Source organism: Salarias fasciatus, chromosome 1 (assembly GCF_902148845.1).
Source record: "Salarias fasciatus chromosome 1, fSalaFa1.1, whole genome shotgun sequence".
Lineage (NCBI taxonomy): Eukaryota > Metazoa > Chordata > Actinopteri > Blenniiformes > Blenniidae > Salarias > Salarias fasciatus.
Genome location: NC_043745.1, coordinates 6,292,011 through 6,309,403, shown reverse-complemented (window position 1 = coordinate 6,309,403; position 17,393 = coordinate 6,292,011). Strand labels below are relative to the sequence as shown.

General features: G+C 42.9%; 1 protein-coding gene across 1 annotated transcript in view; it reads right to left on the bottom strand.

Moving 5' to 3' along the window:
- minar1 (membrane integral NOTCH2 associated receptor 1) overlaps positions 1 to 17,393 on the bottom strand; it is a 46,530-nt gene that overhangs the window by 6,946 nt on the left and 22,191 nt on the right. The window contains exon 4 of the mRNA XM_030096478.1: positions 14,038 to 14,301. Coding sequence (XP_029952338.1) covers positions 14,038 to 14,301 — 264 coding nt within the window. The remainder of the gene's footprint in view (positions 1 to 14,037; positions 14,302 to 17,393) is intronic.

Here is a 17,393-nt window from a genome sequence, read left to right as displayed (position 1 = left end):
TTAATCCAGAGGAGCAAACAGTTTGACTCACACTGAGCTTGACAGGCAGGGACACTGGAAGGAGAAGAGATTCATCTCTGGTTTCAAGATTATATCCTCAATAATAATCATTAATGCGATAATTATAGTTATCACAATTATAAGCCAGTGTTAGTCATCAGTTTGAGGGAAAAAAATCTTTAGTGCAGCTACAATGAAGAACCTTTTGCGATGCTGCTTCTTCAACATGAAACGCTTGTATTCAAATGCTGACCGGTAAAATACAGCCATGATGATTCTTTTTTGGACTGACACAGAGCGTACGAGACGAAAACCGTTCTGTTAATTCCTCCACATGAGAATAAGATCATCTCGGACCTGGAGCTGTCGGCCTCCCTCTGAGCGTCCACTGCTTTACAGAACAGAGGTGGACTGAGTGCAGAACCTGAGTGCAGAACCTGAATCCTGTCCTTCAGAGACCTGAGGGGTCCGTGCATCATACACACCGGCCGCCCAGCAGCAGTGTGTTTGTGAGAGCTTCGGAGTGGAGACGACTAAATGAAAGCAGACTGATTCATCGATCAAAGCGCTAATAGAGGTGGAAACAAAGGGTTCAGGTTCAATGATGCCTGCAGGATTAGAGCAACAGAGAGCGGAGAGGGGTGTGTGTGTGTGTGTGTGTGTGTGTGTGTGTGTGTGTGTGTGTGTGTGTGTGTGTGTGTGTGAGGGAGTAACACACCTTCACAGACGCTCTGAACAGAAGTCAAAACGCTGTAACTGTCGTTTGAAGTGAATAGCAAAGACTACACAAGTGAAACAGAAAAATGTGAGTGTTCAGATCTCACTAGATTCATTATGTCCATCATAAAGCTGAGCAGGGGCCCGCAGTGAGATCTCTGGGATCTAAAAGAATCCTGCTCAGGATGAGCTCAGCTTGAGCTTCTGTTACACTTTCATTATTAGGACTGTAAATGCAGAGTTTTATGGAGCCCAGAAAGAATGGGAGACTCTTGTAATGAGCAAACATATACAGAGGTTTGTCTGATGGTATTTGACCAAATTCACAGGTTTACTCCCAGATATTGGTCTATAAAGTTAAAAAATCTCAATGAATAGAAGTGTCAGAGCTTCAAAAAGAGTAAAACGTTCATCTCATTGTTATATTTCCTTATAATCTACACAAAACCACTGTGATCAGACTATTCTGGCCACACAGAACCCTGAAGTTACTCCCCCATGCTCACATCCCAATTTATCCCTGGATAATTACACACTGTGTGTGTGTGTGTGTGTGTGTGTGTGTGTGTGTGTGTGTGTGTGTGTGTGTGTGTGTGTGTGTGTGTGTGTGTAGTGACAGTCAGCACGCCAAGGATGTTCTCCTCATTTAAATGAAGGACTCGTCTTTGTTAGACTGAGCTGACAGCTGAGAGATCCTGTCAGTCGCTCATCTCAGAGGACTCTTCTCATCTGGCGGGTGTGTGTGTGTGTGTCGGCGTGTGTGTGTATAAAAGTAGATGCTTTATATAGATTTTCAGTGGAAAATATGGATCACCTCCCTCCAATATATAATTTCTGCCATTAAGAATCTCTGCGTCTTCATCTGCTCCTCCTCCAGCTCGGCCTCCACTTCTGCTCTTTCTCAACCTTCACCTTCTCCGCCCACTCCATCCTGTCTGGTCTCCGCCTCCTCCACACACCTGTATCCTGTCTGATGTCCGCTGACCTCCACACACACTCCAAAACACAGCATGTTTGAAGCGTTTCATGAAATCTGAGGAGAACAGAGGACACTTCCACCTGTGCTGGTTGACTATTTGTACTGGAGGCCAAAATTTTGCCAAAAATGTCTTTCGTTCAGAAATAACATTGATCTCCAGGAGCGGCTGGCAGAGTGGCTCAGGGAGCGTCTGCAAATTACAAGACTGCTGGAACAGTGAAGACAGATTACTGACCATCATTTTCAATAAAAATCCATAAAGATTAAAAAATATATATATATCACCTTCTGGGACTTTGGGGGCTCAGTGGCAAAACATGTAAATGATCTGAAATAATAATAAAAAAAAAAGCATCTGAAAAGATTTGTCATACAGACAAAACAACTAGTTTGCCTTCATAAAGCACCGTATGTGCAATTTATGTATGTTTTATTGTATTTTCAGCTCTTATAGCCATTTTTAGACATTTTCCTTGTTTCCTCTGTGACTCATTTTAACTCTCAATTTCTGTTGAGAAACGTTTGGATTCTGACTGCAGTGGTTGTGTGAACAGGACAGGCTTTAAGCCTTACAGCAGCATACAATACGAGTTATTTTGTTCCAGTGAAGGAAAGACCAGGAGTTCAGTTTACTTCAGTCCAGGAGACGCACGTAGCTCAGTTTGTTTCAGAGAGAACTCAGTGTGATGGATTAGAGGGAAATGTCCTGTGGCTAAAACTGGGCATAAAACTATTTACATAGAAAATGTTCCACTCATTCTTCAGATTTATATTATTTCCCTTTGTTTAAGTTACTATAATAGTTTGAATAACATCGGCGTTTTATTGTCTGCTGGATTTCAGATCTTTATTGAATATTATTTTACGCTGAACATTTGAGCAGCGTGGTGCAAAATACAATGAAGTGTCCTGAAACTTGCTGCATTTTTTAGGATTCAGCATGTTTTTGAAATTTCATACTCATAAAATGATTTCAGTTCAAATTTTACTTCCTCAGTAAGTCAACTATCCAGCGGTTAGAGCTGCTTTTACACAACGTGTCAAGTGAAAAACTAAAACTTTTCTTGCATTTTCCGGGTTTGTTTTCATAATAAATGTTGCTTGGAGTCAATGAAACGGAAAGTTTTTGGAAACACTCCATCTTTCTGTAAACAAGGACAATGTTGCGTTTTCACTAGAAATTTTGTCACAAACCAGGAGATAAATTAGAAACAGCTGTTACTTTATTGGGAAAATTACTATTACATTTCAGGAGTTTCTACTCTTCACAAGGTTTTGCCAGAACCTGGTTTTGGTCCCAGAGCCATATGTTTGACACCAGTTTGTTCAGGGAGAACTGAAATGCTGGAAAATGTGAGTTTATCTTGTAGAAAATGAGTGGAAGTGAAACATATCCGCTCTTCTCTCACTCACTGAGTCATCTGACCTCAGACGTAACGAGACGTCGGCGGACCGCCGGAGCGCGGCGGCGGTGCGTAACGCTCTCATTATCTGTGTGTTCCACACGGCTGTTGTGGTGTGTTTAATGTGAGAAGGTCGTCCGGGGGCTGAGGTGGTGAGAAAACAGGATTTACGGTGTCGTCATGAAAGAAAAGCAGAAGGAGAGAGGGGAAAGGATCGCATGAACCTTTCTGAACTGGAGCCATTGAGACGACAGTATTTGTACTTAGAGCTGAACGATAATGTGAAATACGCCAGCGAGAGCCGAGCGGTGATGTTTATGAGCAAAAAAAACATTTTTTTCACACTGAATTAGTTGAATTTACGTCACATTTCAGGTTTTGAGTTAATTTTTTTTTTTACAAACTAACCTTTAATCATTCTGTCGATGGTTTTCTTGAAGCTAACTGTAAAAAAAAAGCTTTCAGACCTTGGCCTGATGTTAATGTCCTGTAATCAACAAAGTCATTAAAGTGTGAGACGGGTGCACGTTTAGCAGGAAGTCATTTCAGTGATCTGCTGCACTGGAAGCTGGCGGCCTGGCGGCGTGGAGCATTGCTTCGCCGTGTGAACTCCAGGGAGAGTGGAGAGAAGCACAGCTCAGTGGTGACAAACGCTGCCTTCAGAGCTTCACAAGTTCTGCTGCTACATTTAATGTGCTGCTGTTTGACTTTTCAGCCAACTGAACCCCCCTCCTGCGGGGGCGACTGCCTCTCGCCCTTCCTCTCCTCTGATTATCCACGCTGGCACATGTTTGAGTGGACTCTTCTCATGGAAGCAGGTTTCCATCTGACTCCTCAGAAGATGCTGCGCTGATGGATTTAAATTGGCCTCACAGAGCTGTGCTGGCACTAAAACAGAGTCAGATGTGGACAGAATGGTGTCAGATTTTTTTGTGATTCCGAAATAAATGATCAGATTTAAATACGATGAGGTCAAGTAGAGGCACGAGGACATAAAAATCTGAATTCTATTTATGATCAATGATTCAGCTGGTGGTTAGAAGGAAATTCTAACCCCCGATGCACACTGGATGCGGTCCGGCTCCGGAACGGCTGCGGTCCGACTCCGGAGCCTCTGCGGAGCTCCGGTCTCTTTCCGCAAAGATCCTATTTTTCCGCATGCCGCAGCGCTACCGCGTCAATTCAGACAGAAGCAAGTCGGGTGCCGGAAGAAAACGAGATACGTGTTCCAAAATAAGTGACTTCAAAATAAAATCTGTGTCGTGTTTTTGCCTTAATATTCTATTTTTTTTTTCTTCTTCTGGTAGAATACAGAACAAACAAAGTCATGTAGTCATTATATGCTTTAGAAGAATGAACGGTTTTGTACTTCGTCACTGCTGAAAAGTCAAATGACTCCAAAATGGCTCAAAACAGCTCTGTGACCAGTGTTGCCAGATTTGGTTGAGCTATTTCCGCCTAATCACGTTCCAAAACCCGCCCACTTCCGCAAAAAAACGCCCAATAGTGTTTTACACACGAAAACATATTATATACCCGCCCAATGCATTTTTTCCCCGCCAGATATAATCAAAAGTAGCCCAATTGGGCGGAAAACCGCCCAATCTGGCAACACTGTCTGTGACCGGAGCAGCTCCGTGTTGCCAGATTGGGCGGGTTTCTGCCAAATCAAGCGTCTCTTTTGAACACGTCGGACGGGTTGATGAAATGATTATGTGTTTATGATGTGTTTTTTTTTATCATACAAATACGGTTTTAACGTGCATTTTCATCCGAGACGGCAGTTTGGGCTGCTTTCTATTGAGTAAAATGGGTTTCATATTGTCTACGGGGGATAACGACAGATCTGGCAACCTTCTCCAGCGGACTGCAGAGACACTGCAGGCGGTGTGAATCACAGTGCTGCGGTGTACCGGACCGGAGCCGGACTGCAACCGGACCGGAGCCGGACTGCAGCCGGACCGGAGTCGGACTGCATCCAGTGTGCATGAGGGGGAAGAGTGAATAAACTGTTGGTTTTGGGGGGTTTTCGGTGACTGAGGATTAGTATTTTTGCTTCAGGAAAGTTCAGTAAAGTTTCACTTCCCACAAAGGGCAACAGAAGTTTTTGTGTTTTGACATGAAAAGGTGAGATGTTGCTCTCTGGATATTATTTGACGTCAAACCCAAAAGTTTTCAGTCTGCAGGTGAAATAAAGCGTTAACCCTCACAGCCGCCTTGCTATCGGAGGGGAGTGCAGGTGAGGCGTTGGTCTTTAAAATTCATTTTATTAAATGTTAATGTGCCGTGCTCTGCAGACCTCTCCACCTGCTGCAGGTCCTTCATGTTCTCCGCGGTGCAGCCGCAGGTCAGGAGCCTCTCTGGCCCCGGCATCAAAAATTAATCAGCAGGGGAAGAAGCAGGTGAGCTTACATCATCTTCCTGAGTCCAGACTCTGTGAATATCGCCGCCAGCCTCCAGCCGCAGCGAGCGGAGAGTCTCCACAGCAAGGCAGACGGTTTGTTCAGCAAACTTCAGTGACGGTGTCAGACCTGGCCGACACTCAGCCTTATGTAATGGACTCTGCTCGGGCTGTCCTCCGTCTATTGTCATAAATAGAGAAGGATGTGACTGAGAGGATCTGCACACACGACTTTCAGGAGACAGAAATGGCAAAGAATCACCACAGCTCTGCTTTTTCAATGTGATTAATCAACCGCAAGGAGGTGAAACACTTCAATAATGGCTATAAAACCTGCCTTTAGCCAGAATAGTTTTGGAAAATTGAAGAGAGAATAGACAATGCTCGTGATAAAATCAGGTGAAACATGAACATGGACACTCACAAGTTTCTTAAGGACTTTCTTTAAACTATCTTTCAAATGTTTCTGTGGACTGAGGAAGAGGAGGATGGAGTGCAAATCACCATCATGAAGTAAGGCGTAGGGAGCATCATGATTTGGGGTTGCTTTCTCCAACAGGAGAAAGTCATAAGTTACTGATGCATTACACAATGAAGCTAAATGAGAGCGACACTGAGCTTTAAAGCCAGAAAATTGATTTCCTGAAGAGACCTAGTTCAGATCTGAATCCAACAGACACTGGAGGAAGAGCTCACAGAGCTGCAGGCACCAAATAAACACCAAGACTGGTCCAAATATCCTCCTGAATGTTCTTCACCTGCTACTGGGGAAAAAAAAAAAAAAAAAAACAACCTGCCAAACAGTTATGAACTTCTTTTTTCTGACAGGAAACAGTGAAATGATTTGTTCTATGTCAGATGAAGCACGTTGTAAGAACATTTCATCGTCTCCTCAGAGTTGTTCCTGTCCACTAAAAGTCTTCAGTCTCTTGGACGTCTTGTCCAGAGTTGTGAAGTCTACTGACGGAGTGTGTGTAGGGAGTGTGTGTAGGGAGTGTGTGAGGCTCCGGGCGCTGACGACGTGCTCTGCACTGATCAAAGCATCAAGACTTCATGTTTTCTCTTCATTGTTTGCGGGAGAATTAGAATTTTTGGGGTCTGGCCTGGTTTTGTGCCTGCAGTCGTCTCCAGCTGTGATTATTCTGTGTATTTCTTTCTCTTGCTGCTGGCGTCGCTCCATCTCATAAACTCGTGTCTTTTGCTTTGTCTTCTTCTTTCTGGAGGAGGTTTTAGTCTCAAGCCATCGTCTGAACACTTCTGAAGCTAATCCTGTCCCTTCAACACACTGGCGGTGGTCACATGTTGTCTCATGAAGGGAAACAGAACATTCTAGAGGCATAAAGACATTTAAAATTTTGCATGTAGGTGAAAATTCAACTCTGAATCAATCATGATTTCATTGTTGTTTCCTTGATGTTTACAGCGCCTGGTGTTTCCTTAATGACAAACTTCATGAAGTATGGAATATTATGAAAAAGTTAGATCAATTTGTGAGAGGACTCTTCGTGCCGAATGTTTCCCGTTATGACACTACATGACTTTTTTTGACTTTCGTGGTATGATTGTTCTTTATGACGCACCATGCAACACCTGTTAAAAACCTCCGTTATCAAATGATTGAAAACAACATAACGTGCAGCTTGTTTTTCATTTCAGTGGATTTGTCCATAAACATTCCTGCTATGGACACTACATTAAAATCATTTTCAAATGTTTGTAAGATACGGTCAATTGTAATATTTTTTACCATGTTGTGGTTCCTGCTGCTCACATGTTACTCTTAACTTCCAAGGTTTGACCCGTTTTAGACAGCAGAGACACAATTTATCAACAGATAACCATAAAAAAATCATTTTTTGGGGGAGAAAATCAGAAAACGTAAAATTTGCATCCCTCGTGTTTAACATGAGATCTGATTTATTCAAACTGCAGCCGAAAGCAGAGAGCTGTGAAAACGTGAAAAATAAGAACTCACGAAATGGCTCAATATCTATTTGCTCCCAATGTGAGAGTTTAAGTGACGTACAGAATTAACTCAGTTTCATAATGTTGCAACAGGTGAATAACATTTGGTACAAGTGATACCAACTAAATGAGCTTGCATGCAATAACATGAGTTTATCTATCATATATTAATCACCTAATTGGATCCATATTGCGCAATTAAGTCTGCATGACTGTACACAAACGGACCTGTGACGGACCAGAGTCAGTTTTGATTGTAAGTGTTTGGCTTTGTGAAACCACAACACCACAACACCACAACAACAAAAATACTAGAAATAAATTTAAATTTAAAAGATAATATGGCAATATTTGTCCAGACCACTCAAGATAGAATTGGACTCTGAGCTAAAATGTGTTTATACAACGATATGGATTTACACAGTGGAACATAACACTTACAGGCTCGTCACACAGTTCAGCCTGGCAAACAAGAAATGGCATTTTTTATTCCCGCTGCTTTTTCACAGACTCATACCGTTAAAACGTAACTGTCACCTTCTGCAAATTACCCCATTAAATAGAAACCTTCGTTTTTATGTACTGCAGCTCTGGATGGTTCTCCTCCTTCACGCAGAGCTCAACCAGCCTGTTGTGACCTCCTGCAGGAAGACATTTCAATACCTGGAGACAGGCGTGCGTGGCTGTATAGATCCTAAAACGTCACAGAACATACAGATGAAGCTCGTTCAACAACAGCCGGAGCTCCTCTGAGTAAAGCTGAATGTGTCAAAAAGGTTGTTTTCTTTTTCCCTTCCAGCATCAAAGACCTGTGCGGCGTCCTTGGTGTGTTCCGGTCTCACTTCACTGCGAGTTATACAAGGACATCTCTGAGTGCTGCTCAACACACATCAGAAGAGCTTCAAGTTCACTGCACAATGGTGGTTTAATGTGGATTAAACAGGAAGAAAAATACCTGATAACCAAGGTGGAGGGTCCAAAAAGGAGGATTTCAACATCTGAGGTTGAAGTCCGAGCAAAACCTTAAAAACTAGGTGTTGAGTTGATTGATTCTTTGATTTCTTTCTCTTGAATTGCTACAATATGAAAAAGGGGAGGCATCTTTAAAAAAATTAATAACATAAATTGATTGTGAATGACACAAATGACACACAATAATAAAAACATTGCATACTGCGGTTCTGGGGTTTTGTATTAACTCATGTCCTTAAAATCCCTGTATTTGATGTTTTTCCTGCAGAAATAAGGTGCTTATTTTAGAAGCACACTTCTCCGGTGGTTCCTGAACTTTCCTCCAGGAAATACAGTTTTAACAAGCTGGGCGGTCAAAGCCTCCGGCCCCCCGCAGTCTCTGGCACCCCCATCCAAGAGGTGTTGGACCTCAGGTTGGAAAACAGTGTTTTAAGCTTTGACAAGGCATCTGTTCCCTCCCCTCCCCCACCCTGAGCTGCTCTCACAGCTCCAGTCCCTCCTGTCTCCATCCCAATGTGTCGTCTCTCTCACGCTCCCATCGCCATCACCGCCCATTCGCCTGCAGATTACAGCTATGAGGCAGCTCTGCGCCGTGCACACGCGCCACTGCAATAGCAGGGTGTTCTGGGGAAGGCAGGACTCGGCGCCCCGTCATTATTCGGTCTGCGGCTGACCTGCCGGTGGGGCCGCAGACGTGAGCCGTGCAGATCAGCCTGAGGGGCCTGGCAGCCTTTAACTCCTGCAGGACTCGGCCTGCAGCTGCCCCTGGGCTCTTTCATCCTGTGCGGCGAGTGGAGGAAGCAGGAGGGAGGAAACCGGCCAGACGCCGGACAGACAGGCCACACAGCTGAGAGGTCGGCTTCCAGCTCCGGGCTTTGATGGCGATCGCGGCGAGACTGACACCTGACAGACTGCTGCGTGTCGCCTGTAGCGTCAGCGGCCGTCTCCACAACACAAGGGGGTCAAACGTGCGACCCGTGGGCCAGAATGGGCTCACCAGAGAGTCCAGTCCGGCATGTGAGATGAAATTTTCCAGACGTCAGAAATTTTGACATGAATGGCAATAAATGTATTTGACCACTGGGGGCACACTTTGGCTTGTATTGTGTGTTGAGTCGGTTCAGGTGATCAGGATTACTACACACCCCTCTGTCTGTGCCCTAGCATTCAGTATCTAGTTTGTTTCCAGAGAGCTTATAGATGTGTAGTAAACTAAGTAATGCCACTGATGGCCTGTGGAGGCAGTGTTGAGTGGCAACGCTCATGTGCAGCCAGCAAAAAGACTGAACATTTGGGTGGATACACACACATCTAGGACATTGCATCTCCTGACCATCAGGAAAAAGAAGCTTCAGACGACGTCTGTGAGCAGTTTATAAACGTTTTCGCTAACGCAGGTTGAAAACACAAATGAACTAATTAGCCTCACAGGCCAAATTCTAAATGCCACTGGGAACAGAAACACTACTTTTAAATAGCTTTAACCTGTTTTCATGTCTGTACTGGAAATTTTGTCACTACATGAAGCTAACAACATGCACTGCCCCCTACTGGATGTACTGAATAAAAACCAAAACGAGGTACAAGACGTGTGACAACATTTGGAACACAAGTAGCAATTTACCTGCATAAAAGACACATATGTGGACCTTTACTGTAAGCTTAACTTGAGTATAGACTATATTCACAAGTAACAGAGTCAGAAGTTATGAAGGAAATAAAAACATGTCGACCAGTCAAGTCAGCCTTCAAAGTTACAGATGTATGGATGTGTAGTGGCATACATTCAAGATGTATAAATGTTAATAGGTGAAGAGTTGCAGATGCATAGCAGTATAAAAATATACATGTAAAAATATAAAGAGCTTAAATATATACAGCTACTCATGTATGTATAGAGATCTATATGTATGCTATATTGATAAAGCTGGATAGATGGAATGCCAGGCAGCGGCATAACTGATAGATAGATAGATAGATAGATAGATAGATAGATAGATAGATAGATAGATAGATAGATAGATAGATGTTTGATACATGTAGAGATTTAAAAACAATTTGGCAAATACCTATTTGTTAATATTCTTTTTATCTATCGCAATGATTTTTTTGTTTGTTTTTTTGACGAAAACCCTTTGGTACTGTAAATTTACACTTGCATGTGAAACGTGCATTTAGTTTGAGCTAAAGCATCACGGAAACATGCTAAAGCAGAGCGAGGAGGCAGCCTGATTCACGGTGCAGGACTTTCTCTGTGGGACCACTGAGCTGTCCGTGGTGCTGAACGTCTGTTGTCATAGCAAAGCGCCTGTGTCCTTGAGGATAAGGTCTTGAGGGGAAGAAAATGAATAATAATCAGGCTGATTAGAAGAAGGAAATTAAATCACAAAACAAATCTGAAAATACTGCACATGGAGTCTGTGACCTGTCGATTAATTTGATTGGGGGGATTCTGCTTGGCATGGCAAAATTTGATAAGGAGTGACAAACACAGCTGCCATTCAGGAGGAGCAGATAAAAATCTGTGAGAGGTTTTCACACACGCTCGATACAGTAATTCAAAGCTCTTTTGAAGCCATTAGAAACCTACTGGGGCGTTTGAGGAAGCGGTCGTGGTGTTCGGAGGGATCAGTGAAAAGAATTGATTTCTGGGTGTCCTTTGACTCAAACGGCCACACAGTGACCGTCAATACTGCGCCTCTTTCCAGGTTCAGGAGGATCCATGAAGACCAGAGGGTCACACATGTAAGAGGAGAAGTCCTGGGACTGGAGACGTTAGTGTGTGCTGGAAGTGATGCAGTTAAAACTGAAAATGGGCTCAACTGTAATATCCAACTTTAACTAGATATGCCTGTGCATTCCAGAGGATTACACCGCTGAGGGTCAAAATGCTGAAGAGGGTTTTTGACAGAATAAATAAAGCACATTTTTGTGCATTAAGAATAATGAGATCCTAATTTTTACTTCCCTCAAACATCCTAGATCAATACCAACCATATATGTATATATATATATATATATATATATATATATATATATATATATATATATATATATATATATACAAAAGCATCACTTCCTCCCCTCAGAGACTTTAAAACTGACCGACTAGAAAAACCCGACCAGTCCTGGAAATAACCTGCGGCTCTCTAGAAAGAGAAAAACACCATTCAGAACTCATGAAGCAGACAGAAAAACCAGAGCATTCAGACTCAGCGTCATCACCCCAAGACAACAGCACAGAAACCCAAAGCTCTTAGTTTCCCTCCAACTCCTAATAGGTGGTAATAATGAAATCTATGTAAAGACTTTTTCCTCATCACAGAGGAAGCAACAACTCAGGAAATCAAACCAAACAACCTCCTGGCATGCACAGGTAACTCAATAAAATGACAACTACAGTGGCTTAAAACTCCAACATTTTCAGTTGAAAACATCATGTAACTGGGGCCTAACTGCACAGACTTTCTTTCTGACTCGTTACTCAGAACTATTTCCTGTTGCTTGATAGACAAGTCGACCCCTTTTCTATATGTACTTTACAGCTGAGTATTTAATGATCTAATAGCTAAAAGAAACCCGCCATTATGCAAAATAAAGTGATTTAAACGTTCTTTTCTAACATTTGGACATCCTTGTTCGACCTTCTCAGACTAAAATGAGGCGTCCCATCTTTGCCTTAGGAACCGATTCCACCTCCTAGTTGTTGACAGCTCTTTCAAAACTCAGCTCACCCTGTGCCGATTGACATTTTGGGGCTTTTATCAACAGAGACAGTACATTAGCTTTTACCGTACATTTGATCTGTGGTTGCTTAATGTAAATATAAGAACAATCGGGATGTTTTTCAGTCTGTTCCTAGGCTTCTAAATAAACTTTGGATTATGTTCCTTTACTTCTTCATTGCCAGATTTGTCGTCACAATAATAAAAGCAACAAACGCTCTAGTTGGACACAGTAACAAGTTTGGATTTCAACTTTCAGCATCTTCAGAGACTCTATCTGAGATGTGAAAACTGTTATAAATGAAACAGAAAAATTACAATCAATAAGCTGGCTAAAGACCCATGAACAGAATACATTATCTTTACATTCCCTTGATTCACTTCTGGTATTTATCTACAATTTGGACTCATCATAAAAGTCCACTAAAGCGCCTTTAATTACAGCTCTGCTCAGGTGAGTCTGATTAGAGTGATTTTGTGGAATTTACAGTTCAGACAAAGTGAGGAAACACTGATGAGCCCTCATCAGTGTTCCTTTGAATGCTGGGAGAAAAAGACCTGTTCGGAGACGACGGCACGGCGATGCTCGCAGGTGCACAGCAGCTGGAACTGCTGGCAGGTCGGATTTTTACAGCATCTCTGTGAAAAAGTTCAAACGCATCCAATCTGTGTGATTGGATATAATTGTTAAATTTATAGAAAAACAAGAAAGAAGTTCACAAAATTGCTGAACGAGTGATTTTAACTTGAAGATCTGCCTCTGAATAACTTTCAGTGTACATATGACCTGATCGAGTCAATAACTGCTTTAAAAAAATGCTTTTTCCCACAAAACTGGAAGAAACACAGAGCGAGAGCTGGAAGGCAAAACTGCTGAAACGCCTTTTTCCACAGTTCCTCATGTTTTTAAAGTATTCAGATGAAGAGACTCAATGAGACAGAGTGTGAAGGTTAAGAAACAGACAGAGAGCTGAGACAGCTGAGCTGGAACAACGTGGACAGCAAACACTAAATAAACCAAGGCAGACTCAACAGTTCAAGGAGGACAGCTCCACTGATCAGAGCACCGCAGCCACACTGGGATTAATGTTCAAAGGACTCAAAAAAACAACAGTTGTTTGCTAATACAGAGCAGCAGATAGTTAAAGGAATACTCCGAAGATTTTGGACCCACACCCTATCCCTATCATTTTGATAGTGAGACAAGATCATACATACCTTTATTGTCTCTCTGCATCCAACCGCTGGCTCCCAGCTGTTAGCATCGTAGTTAGCTTAGCTCAATAGCTGGAGGTGAAGAGGAGACAGAGTCGGACTGACGTAAGTGGACAAAATACTCCTCACAGTGGTCCAGGGGATGGCGTATTAGCACGTGAAGTAAATCCGAATGGTTATAAAACATTCGGATTTACTCCGCTGAAGGATATACCGGAGCACAGCAGTAGGAGCCATAGACTATTATCACGGATTGAAAAGAAAACACGTCTTTTAAAATGCTTTATAACCATTCGGATTTACTTCACGTGCTAATACGCCGTCCCCTGGACCACTGGAAGGAGTATTTTGTCCACTTTCGTCAGTCCGACTCTGTCTCCTGTTCACCTCCAGCACTTCAGCTAAGCTAACTACGATGCTAACAGCTGGGAACCAGCCACTGGACGCAGAGACACAAAAAAGGTATTTATGAGCTTGTCTAACTTTGTCAATGATAGGGAAAGGGCGTGGGTCCAAAATCTTCAGAGTATTCCTTTAAACCTCATCAATGCAAGTCAACTTCACAACCACATTTCTGTGAAACATTGTGTATCTATTTCAACAGAGAACTGGGATATGAGCATTTTACTTGAGGTGTCTGGTCGTTCATGAGAGGAGTACCTGCAGATCCAGGGCCGTGAGCTGCTTCCCCTTCTCTCCTGAATTGCGTTTGTACTCCTCGATGGTCCAGGACGGCTGGCTGCGTTTGCCGTCCGACAGGCTGCTGAGCCTCAGGTCGGTGTACAGGGGGCTGCCTTTGACGTGGGCCTTGATGGTGGGAGTGAAGGGGTGCGGCGTGAAGACCTGTTCGATCAGGTAGGGCTCCTTCGGGGGCTTCGGGGGCCGCTGCGCCTGGGGGAGCTCGTACTGACGCTCCCTCTCCGCCTGGAGGAGCAGAAACCACGTCATCAAGGTCAAGTCTGTCAACCCTCGATCCAGAGCGTTTACAAACACTTTCAAGATGAGTTTCAGCCAGAACAACAAGTTAATCTGAGAGACAAGCAGCGCAGGACATCTTACCGAGCAGCGGGTTTATTTTTAAATTTTTAATATTGCCGGTTCGCTGATGCAGACACCGGGGGAGAGACTACCGCTGCTGTGCACATTTGTGAGCGGCAGTCCAATTTCTGAACCTTTTCCTTCTTCTGCAAACACACTGTATGAAGCCGGTAATAATAAACCTTCTACAATTTTAAAGTAAAAAGCAAATAACCCGACAAGTCAACTTGGTTTTCAGACGACTGTTTCTTCATCAGGTTATGATGATGAACTGTTCAGTTTAATGCACTGGTTTCAGGTGGATGTTTGACACTCCTTCACTGATTGAAATGCTATATTACACACACAAATTAAATTAACTTTCCAAAAGCAGCCTGAGCTGGGTCAGCCTGTTTCTCCCGCTGTGTGGGTCTCATTCCAAACACATGCCTCCAAACCAGAGTGCCTGTAAATATGTGTATGTTTATGTTTGTATCTATTTCAGGATTCCGACTGACGCTTCCAGTAGCCCATCGCACCGACTGTGCGTCACACACTCGGTCTGAAGCCAGAGGAGACGTTTAGAATTAGAGAACGCCTGCGAGTGACGAATGAATCATCTGAAATTTGACACCACTTTAAAGGAAAAGAACACAGGGAATCTGATTTCTTTAAAAAACAAAATACTAAAGTGACATTTAATTATTTAATATGACCATTATTTGGCACACATGTTGAACAACAAGCCCGCAGACAGAGGATGGAAAGTGGGGAGAAGGAATTTCTTCTCATTTCTTGGTGACTTGGTCGCTGCTTCAGATGACGGATGGCTGGAGGGTTTTATGAAGGCTGGTCCAGCTGGAAATGGCCTTCCTCTGCTCCGGTGGGGCTCCGCCGTGTTGATATACAGTCGGAGTGGAGGCCTGATGACCGTCCAGCTTCTCCCTGCGGTGATGATGGAGCTTTTCTTTCTGAGAAGGGCTGACGTGCTCAAACGCTTTATAGCAAACCTGCACGTTCTCCTCAGCTCCTGTTTTCCATGACCGCGCATGCACCTTGCTCTGATATTTCCAAACGATTGTTAAATGGGCCTGAATAAAGGTAAAAAGAGTTTGTATCTTTCACTGAGTCTAACTAGATGGAAGAAACCCAGAGTACTGGTTATGACAGCTGACCGGTAGTTTGATCTTTAACTTCAATAAATCCCAGATAGTTTTGGTATTCGATCAGAACTTACACCGGAGTGAATTAAACCAAATCTGCTTCATGCTTTCTTCTGTTTCCTCCTTCAGGAGATTCACTTCACAACTCCTTTGGCCGCACAGCTCAACCTGATCACCTGGAAATCCAGTCGAGCTCGTTCTCATACTCGCTGCTCAGGGAGCGTTTTATATTTCATAAGGCTGGAAAAGATCCAGAGCTCTCTGCTTTAGCCCGATCCAATAAATTCAACAATATTTGGGGTCCTTGCTTTCAATATGTTAAAAGGATTAAGTTCCCACAGAGTGACCCAGATATTTGAAAGTGAAGGATTTGTGGCGAGGACGGGCTTAATACGGCAAGTCTTATCATATTCCTCTTTTTCTTTTCTTTAATGACAACATTGTTATTTTTGTTGTTAATATTTTGTTTTTGGTTTTTATTCTCTGAGTGTGTTTTGTTTGATTGCTTTTCTGTTTTTTTTTTCTTGTCTTTTTACTGTGATTGAAATTGCCTGACTCTACGTGTGTTTTCTTTTTTCAATATGCTTTGGTGTTTGAACATGTTCTGTTGGAAAAACCCAATAAACCAAAGCTTTACAAAAAAAAAGAAGAGTTAAATCACAGATACAGAACATGAATGATGTTTTCCAAAATATCCTTCACGGCAGCGAGTGTCATGCTGGCTGAAAACCGGATTTTACAATTTCTTCACAGTTTTCTGTGCACCATCACAATGGATTCAGATTGAAAAGAAAAATCAAGATTAAGTGGTATCTACATCCAATTCAGGCCATTGATATGCTAATACAATACCTTTTATGTGTATTGACTGCAGTGACTCGTGTGTGTGTGTGTGTGTGTGTGTGTGTGTGTGTGTGTGTGTGTGTGTGTGTGTGTGTGTGCTGATTGTGTTACATATGAGGCCATTGTGGCGCTTGTCCTGCTCAACAGTGAAAGAACCATTTTAGGTACATTAATGCACACGTGTGCTCAACATGATGAATGTACGTAATAAAAACTTTACAATCCAATTCATTTTTGATTAAAAAAATCAATGTGGAGCAGCGACACAGTCCGAGAATTATCAGTCCCGCATCGACGCAGCCAGCATGAAAAAAGCATTTCGCAACAGTGAGTATTGATCGTATTGAACGCCTTTACAAGCAGCGAGCACGCCGCTGTCTCCGGGGTCAATAGAGGACAAATAAATGTGTGATTTCCTGGTGAATGCCCGGGACAGCTGAAGACGCACTGAGGTTGCGGTCTTTGTTAATTGGATGGATTTGTGCTGAAGTGGCAGAGACTGCTTGGTGCCAGCGGAGCAGAACAATCCTCCCGCCATCACTAAATCATCTCCGCTGACTCACTCAGCCTCCTCATACTGGTCGACCTACTAAATTCACAGGACCATTTGCAGGTGACCTTTGCCGTCATGCGAGGCACCACGGCGAAAAGGTCACCACAGAGGAGGAAGACATTTACTGTAACCCGTGATTTCAGCCATGCAATCTGCTCAGTCATGTCTAAAATTTGCCTTTTCGTTTCCTTTGTGACAGTACACCACAGAAAAACTTCAAAGAAGCTCACTTATTCACATTGGCAAGCAATGTACATGGACCTTTCATCAATGTTTTCTGCAAAATTGAGCCACATTATGTAATTTTGCAGAAAATAGGTCCATAAACAATAGCGTTGCAGTTTATGTTTGGGCATAAGATTGAGGTAATTACTCCATGGATACAGATAAATAGCTTAAAATTTGAAAAAAGCAAATAATCCTATGTGTGTGATGATGTT